Here is an 8,190-nt window from a genome sequence, read left to right as displayed (position 1 = left end):
CGGAACTGGATCCGCCCCAGATGTAGGTGAGGACGGCACCCGTATTTCGACTTAAGCACCTTGAGGGACCCAAGATCGATACCCAGTACCAGGTGGGAACCCGCCTCCGAAGTGGTAGCGGATTTCTGCCTGGTGCACGAGTATACTCTCCAGAGAGTCGTGTCAAGATTCTTATTCTGAACACGGATGCGTTTGAGGAGTTCTGCTGAATTACAGGAAGGACCCGGAATCCAGACACTCGCTCGTACCAGCCTTTCTTTGCTACTCTCAACAAGAATAAACTTGCTGTTTTCGCAGGCTGGAATCTTTGCTATAGCTTTTTCTAGCCATTCTCGGGAAAAAGCATTGGAACAGTGCACCTTTACGATGCCGTCCACCACGCTTTTCCCCTCGAACGTCAGCGCGTCTTTCGACTCACCGATAGCTTTCCAAAGATAGCTGTCAAGATAGTCTTGTTGCCCTTTGGACAGTAGACCATCTTGTTTGTCGGTGTGTATCTCCACCGTCATTGCCTTTGCTGCCATTCTCGCGAATGATTCGCCAGACGTTGACGGAAGAGTGTCATTCGACATTTGAGGTCCCTTAGCCTCTGCCTTGTCAGGCAAAGGTTTGTCTGCCTTGGATTGGGTCGAGGATGCAGGCATTTCCGAATTCCGTCTCTCGACTTTCCTCTTCTTTGCCTTTCTCCTCTTCCCGGTCGTTGGCACAGACCCCGTTTCGTTTCCGGAAGAGCGCAGCGCTACAGAGGAGTCCTCTGTTCTGCCACGCTTTCCCGTTTCCGTTACAGGTGTCGAAGTTGACGGAGCTTGAGTCCTTGCCTTAGCTAGTGCTTCGGCTTGCCTCGCCTTCTGTCTTCTTCGTTTGATCTGCCTTGCGGTTAGACCAACACCTGCGTTCGAATCTCCAATAACTTCGGTCTTTTTACCGGTACTTACCTGATTCGCACCGGGTTTAACCGTTGTCAATGACTTACTCGGTACCAGAGATCCGTCTGAGTCTACTGAGAGATTGTCCGCCATCTCCACATCCTCCGCAACTTGTTAAGTTGCTTCCGATCGTTTCGACGGCGGTGTATCGCTCACACTCACTCGGCTCTCCATTGGCATAGCCAATGTGCCATGTTTCACCACTAGTAGTGCGCTTCCTCCGGAACCCTGGGTGTCAGTTCCGGTCATAGGGGAATGTGGGGTTCGGGCCTGCACATCCGATGCCCGAGCCGTCGATTGCTCGACGGGAGGATTTCCCAAAAGTGGGTTACCTCGTGCAGAAATATCCTTGTTTAGCCTCCACATTAAATAAAAGAAATGCATTTTATCCCTCCTGCCAGGTTGTCGGTACGGTACTCTCCACATAGTACTTGGGTGGCCACCAATTCCGCCGTTCCGCGGATGAGTGGATACCCAATTCCTATATGAAGCTGCCCTCTTAGTTCGTGGTAGGTTAATCTCCATAGAATGGGGTTAACTCGCCACTTAAGCCTCATCCCCGCGGCAAGGAGACCGACATGATAAACATGGAGGAGGATTTCTTTAAAACTTCAAGCTTCCTGAGTATGTCCATACAAGGTGATTAAAAGATAGAATAATGTGTATCGTATACAGCTATGCGGAACTGGACAGGGAAAAGTCAAGTTATTGGATCTGGAAAGATTAGCTTCATTTCGGTGTCTAATCGGGATGATCAGACTTAAACGGAGGGCAGTGTTGTGAAAAAGATAAAGTAGCTTTGATGACGACAATAGATAGCGAAACAGTGCATGCTTTCTGGGTTAGACATAAACGACGTCGCACAGACAGCATTTAGTAAACTGCTGCAAGAATAGAACGCGCCAGAAGATACGAGCTGCCAGATCTAGAAATTAGGATAGCTAAAAAGCACATGTTAATAAGCAGAGGGTATTCAATTGTAAATTGAACTAGTAAGCGAATAAACGAAAAATTATAGAGTAATTCAGTCATAAGGTGAACGAGTACATGTAAAGTAAAGTAGTTGAGTGTTGAAAATAAAGTACAGGAAGTGGAGTTGCCATTAAAATGTGGCTTTTATTCGACAATTCAGTGTTCGAACTCGGAGGTATTATTGTGAGAGAATAATTGGATTTTAACGTAAGAAAATTCGTACCATATATTGTTTTTTAATATCTGCAAAAAAAAACTAATCAAGAAGCTTACTTTGTTACAAAAACCAACACCTGAGAAGCAAACAATATGTAAACACGGTAAAGTATAGGGAAAAATGTAGTATTTTTGCATAGAATTTGTTTTCGCATTGACAGTATTACGTTGCTGACAGTATTTTTGAATTTTTCTGCGAAGGTGGCCAACACTTAAGTTGCAGCAGAATGTGAGACGAAAGAGACACCCACTTATCTAACAACTCTCTCTCTCTCTGGACCCAACCCGTCGAAACAGCTAGTTTCCTGGGCTTACCGTTAGATGAGCTAGACGAAGACGACCGGTGAATACACTACACTGATAGGGCAAAGGTACTGCTACAACAACAACAACAGCGAAAGCATTTGTCATATGCGTAGTTATTGCATTGTTTTCATACTTACCTATTTCTTTATACATACAATCGTTTGTTTACATACATGTTTGATCTTTTCCATTGATGGTGTTCTTCAGCCTATGGAAATTATTGTTGATAGTGTAGATGTTGGTAATAATGGTGTAGGTCATGATTTTGGGGTACTCTGACACGAAGCGAACGTTTGCTTCGCAATGGAGAATGATAACGTATGTGACAAAATGTACGCGAAAGATATTTAATGTCGTATACTTGCATTCAAATAGCACATCGCACACGAGTCGTTAGCTATTCGCTCTCATAATAGCAAGCATGCTGCATAACGTTTATCATACAGCAGTGCCGTAAAATATCATAGTATGCTTTTAGTTTGTTTTTGATTTGTATTTATTTGGCATTCAAAAGGAATTTTTTTAATTGATGGAATAATCTTACTTAGGTACATAGGTAGGTGAAATGGTTGAAGTACCAGTCCTGCACTCCCCAAGTATCACGAAATCGCCGTTCTGATACCAGTTTGAGACCTTAAACGAACATTCATCTACTGCGAACCAGAGCTGTTGATGTAATGGTGAAGATTGATGGGATTTTGTTGGAGTATTGCCCAGGCTGTTTAAGAAAGGCGCACCCAGTAACCTTAATCGTTTAGCTGCCATTTACAGAGAAGTGCTATACAGCTTCTGCAATGGGCTTTTAATGGTAACCTAGCTTTTCCGCACGTGTGCCAATTGCCCAATGACCGGAAAACACAGCTACGAGTTTGGAAATTGAATGGCGTCAAGCCTCCAGGATTTCCAGAGTCCTCCGTATATTGTACTGGGGCCCAAAGGGTTTTCGAAATAGCACATGAAGAAATGGAGCTCCATTTTTTCTTGAGAAATTAATTGTGCAATCCCTCTTTAACAATAGTCAGGGAGATGCCGATGACCAGGTTGAAGGTCTCTGAGACGGATTCAATCCGGCAAGTCCTGGCAAGCTCAACAACAATTCAATTTCCCTCTATGTTCCTATGTCCTGAAACCCAGATCAGAGAAATATTACTTGCACACACAAGAGATTTGTTCTCTTCTTTACAAGAGTTGACTAGTTCGAAAAAAACTAGTATCGGAAAAAACGATTATCTTCCTTGGTCCCACATCCCTGCAGGATCGGAAAGACTTCTGCCTGATGTAATATAGTATTCAGAAATTTTAAGGAAATATATTAGATAAAATGGCTGATTTAGAGAAAACCCTCACTCCGCCTCCCGATTCCATCTTCCATCAGCTCCGGTGAAGATTTTCTCCTCGTTCCCATTCTGCTTATTTGGTAAGATTGTCCTAGCAACTCCAGTTTGTCCGAAGTTCAGAAAAATACGGAGTTGACAGCCAAAAAGCTATCATGTACCTTGGGAATTTGCCTCCAGAGGCCAACTTCCTTTAACCTAATTGCACTTTAAACAGCGAAGGAAATAACGTTAAAATCGATGGGAATTAAATACAAAATGACGTTCAGGCCAACATGCTCCGGTGATGCCAACACATGCAGTCCTCTACATCCTCCCCTGTTTAGTGATATTATAACCCTTCCGAAGAACTTCCCACCAGAGCGGGCAACCATACGTTGAAATTGGCAGAACCACTACGTTGTACGTCCAAAGGTCGTGGTCCTATGAATCGTGCACCTCTGGTTTGAGTCAAAATTTTTGGCGGAACATAGATTTGCAGTATTAGGAAGTTATGTTATACTGGCCTTCTTAACCCAATTTTCAAAATGTGGTTTCCAATGGAGTTTGGGGTCAAGTATCACTAAAAGATACCTTATTTAATTTGGGAAGTCTGAGGTACGGGGCTTGAATCTTATTTAAAATTTCTAAAATGTTTTTATCTACAATTGAAAATGTATTCTATGAACTTTCCTCAAAAATTTTGATACTCCTGTTAATAATTAAGGGGTAGGAAGTAACTTTTGTTAAAGTTTAGACACGGCTTTTCCCACAGCGTAGATTTCAGAAATCCACTCCTTGTACTCTATCCACCCCACCAAAATCTCAAAAAGAATGTGGACAAATGAATTCGCGCATATTAGTGTTTTGCATTTGAATAGCCGGGTTCACTCTTTCTACAAGCTCCCTAAAAACATTTCTAGATGTCCTGTAAAATGTTTAAAATTTGTGATCGTCCTCTTGTAACTCCCTCGTGGCAATGAATAATCTGCTGTTTGAGTTATTTCTAATATACGGATGCTCCCAGTGCCTCCTTTTTCTTTTGTTTCTCCTCCCATGCAGAAGATAATATAATAAAATAAACTCCTCCTCATTAATGCTGTATTGAAAAAACACGTCGTGCCGATGATTATACGAGCCGTGTGCGAAGGGCCTAACCTTTCGCTAAATTACATAATTTTCAGTTTTAGGATGTATCCACATACCCCTCTATGCCCCCTTTATATCTTTTTTTTCAAAGCGTGCCGTATTATACTGAATATTCTTCCCCCGTTATAAAATTAAAAACAATTTTTTATACGTGGATTGAACTGGATTGAACAATAACGTACAAAATAAAATGATATAATTTTTATTTTTACTTCGGGAAAAGAAAAGCAAGGTTTAATTTAATACAATTGTATACACAACATTTTTTTGTTTCATTTCAAATTCAAATTATCCGGTGGCTGGCCTGGTGGTTCCAAAGAATTTAAAAATTCGACCGGATAATTGACTGCGTCTTCATTATTCATAGCAGTATCAATGGATTTATACGTTACCGAATCACCTGGCAATTTTTCCTGTATGTGGAAATTGATTTCATTGACATTAATATTTTTTGGTGCTAAAATTGCACGTTTTCGTAACCAATCATGGTTATTGTAATTTTGAACAATATTTGGGAAAACGCGATCAATGAGTTCTTGTTTTGATGATACAATAATGCAAAAATTATTCGGTAACATGATAAACCCATTTTGATCACTTGCAATTTTTCCATCGCCAATCTTCAGCAATTGCTTTGAAAACTCACGTGCTAATGAATCATTTTGAACACGCACACGCATATTGGTCGTCAACGAAAGCCTTTGTACGTGTGCCTACAAAAATAAACTTTTCAAACATGCATTAATTTCATCAGCTGGTGTTGATCTCGGAATAACAGGCAACGTTTGACGAAAATCACCAGATAACAATATTAATGCACCGCCAAACAGCTGTTGACTCTGTCTCAAATCTTGCAATGTTCGACTTAAGGCTTCCAAAGATTTTTTATGGGCCATTGGACATTCGTCCCATAAAATAATCGATGTTTGTTGCAAAACTTTAGCCATTCCAGAACTCCTTGAAATATTGCATGTTGGTGTTTCAATTGCTTGCATGTTCAATGGCAATTTCAAGGCGGAATGTGCTGTGTGGCCGCCATCAAGTAATGTAGCTGCAATACCGGAAGAAGCAAGTGCCAATGCGATTTTTCGTTCCGACCGAATCGTTGCCAATATCAATGAAATCAAAAATGTTTTTCCAGTGCCGCCAGGTGCATCCAAAAAATACAATTGACAGCTTGCATCACTTTGTCATATGCATCTTTTTGTTGATCATTTAATTGTGGAGTACACGTTTGTACGAACGCACGCAATTCATCACGATCGAATTGCTGTTCGCGTTGCAATTCTCGTTCAAATAAATCATGCATTGGACGATTTGGTTGAGTCAATCCTAATTGCCCTAATGCTTTATTTGCAATAGTATGGCACAAATCTTCGATCATTATCAAGGCTTCATTATACATTTCCAATGTCAGCAGCAATGCAGGATCATTGGAACGATGTTGAAGTCGAATCAAAATGTCTTCCGCCATGAAATCTTTGTATTTATTCCACAATTCCAGTGGATTTGATGGAAAACATGTTGATATTATGATCGCAAATAACATACGAATTTGATTTGGTGTAGATGAAATTGATGCATCACGAAGCGTAGCATCCCAATGCGTATCATCTTCCAGCAAATGCAATTGTTGACATGCTTCACGGTATGTGGCGCACATTTGATCATTGATAGCTCGTAAATGTTGGAATGATTGCGGTCCATGTACGTTCACCAACAAAAGTCGCAAGTAAAAACATTCAATATTGGCTGGACTAACTGTATAAATGCGTCCCAAAGCATCTGTTCGAAAAATACCTGGATAACCATCAACAGATGTGCCTTGTTTGCGACGTTGAAATTTTTTTGTTGATGCATTCCATGTGAAATAGTGTGGCACTTCCGAATATAGCAAAGTCCTGGCAAATTCATCCGTTTCACATAACTGGAAATAAGCTGTCAGTGTAGTTGCTCGTGGCTCTACTGCTCTTTGTTCGGCATTTGCAGCAGTGAAGTAAACACGTTGGCCGTTTTCAAGATGAACTGCCAAATCTACAACAACCGGATGTCTGTCAAGAATTGGAAACGAGAAAATGCGCCATACAGCTTCATTCGTACTAATATAGCGCCCCATTTGATACTGCAAAATTTCATCATGACTATCTTCAGGAGCCACTCCAAAAACAGCCATATCGCTGCCCTTATTCACATACTTGCAAATATATTTGATTGATTTTACAGAATTGCAATATTCTACATTTATCTGAGCGTTGAACATTTTTGACAGTATCGGTGAGTACGGAACAATCCACCGATTATCGATTTCAACGTCTTGATTTTGAAGTTTAATTACAGTTGATTTACCGTTGTCTTCAGTTGATCGTCGACGATACTGTGGATATCCATCATCTCCTGTAATTGTTTCAGCAATCAATTGTATTGGAAAACGTTTCGAACATTTGCCATCAATCATACAGGGTGAATTTCGATTAATATCACCACAGGGACTGTGAATCAAATTTTTCGTGACAACTTCGAATAATCCTGGGTCGATGGTTTGATCTGGAATTTCGGCCGATACGACAGTATCAATCATATTGTTGGTGTTATTTTGTGTACCAACCAAATCAAGATATGTGCGTGAGGCAAGCCCCTTTTTTGCCACTCTATGGTATACATAAAGCACCGCACTTCTCCAAATACACGGAGTTTGACAATCAGATCCATTCATTTTTTAAATTTTCGTTGAAATACACGGGCCGTTATGTCATGCCGATCTTTTGGCACCTGACCATCAAATAAACAATCAGACACATCGACCCACTTCGGATTGCATGTAAATGTGATGAATAGATCCGGTCGGCCATAATTTCGTACATATGTCATCGCATCTTGCGTATATTCATGCATATGACGTGGGCTACCAACATATGATGATGGTAAAATTGTTAAACGACCGATATCATTCAAATTTGCATCATTGATTATTGCCTCACGCAAATGTATGTATTTCTCTGATCTCAATCGGACTTGATTGTGACGGATGAAATTGAATCGCTCACTTTAAATTTTGGCGTACATAAAATTGTTTTCTTGAGGGCGAATCATCAATCGATACGAATAAAAATTCATCGCACTGACGGTTTTCGTTGATTTTTGACCTGCAATGCAAAAATTAATTAGCGTATGAAAATTATTTAAAAATCATATTTAAGCAAAAAAAAAAAATGTATGTACCAGTTGTTGGATTTATCATTGGTATGTTGATATGATAGCCATCGTCCTCTCTCCAAAACAAAATGGGGTATTGCAATGCACCATAACAG

The 8,190-nt window shown here is 40.5% G+C and overlaps 1 protein-coding gene across 1 annotated transcript; it reads right to left on the bottom strand.

The window, feature by feature from the left end:
• Nucleotides 1-5,154: 5,154 nt before the first annotated feature.
• Nucleotides 5,155-7,460, bottom strand: LOC129251193 (uncharacterized). Its single transcript, XM_054890553.1, has 3 exons — nucleotides 6,050-7,460; nucleotides 5,659-5,933; nucleotides 5,155-5,595 (listed from the first exon to the last, which is right to left on the bottom strand). Exons 1-3 carry the CDS (start codon nucleotides 7,458-7,460, stop codon nucleotides 5,155-5,157), a joined length of 2,127 nt encoding a protein of 708 aa, XP_054746528.1.
• Between the last annotated feature and the right edge of the window lie 730 nt (nucleotides 7,461-8,190).

Source organism: Anastrepha obliqua, unplaced genomic scaffold (assembly GCF_027943255.1).
Source record: "Anastrepha obliqua isolate idAnaObli1 unplaced genomic scaffold, idAnaObli1_1.0 ptg000009l, whole genome shotgun sequence".
Taxonomy (NCBI): Eukaryota; Metazoa; Arthropoda; class Insecta; order Diptera; family Tephritidae; genus Anastrepha; species Anastrepha obliqua.
The sequence above is the reverse complement of the archived record's forward strand: the minus strand, read 5'-3'. Positions and strand labels throughout refer to the sequence as shown.

Coding starts and splice junctions, on each gene's coding strand:
- LOC129251193 (XM_054890553.1), bottom strand. CDS start 7,460: ATGATTGATACTGTCGTATCGGCCGAAATTCCAGATCAAACCATCGAC. Junction 5,934..6,049: donor AGTGATGCAAGCTGTCAATT/GTATTTTTTGGA, acceptor CCGGTATTGCAG/CTACATTACTTGATGGCGGC. Junction 5,596..5,658: donor ATTTTCGTCAAACGTTGCCT/GTTATTCCGAGA, acceptor TTATTTTTGTAG/GCACACGTACAAAGGCTTTC.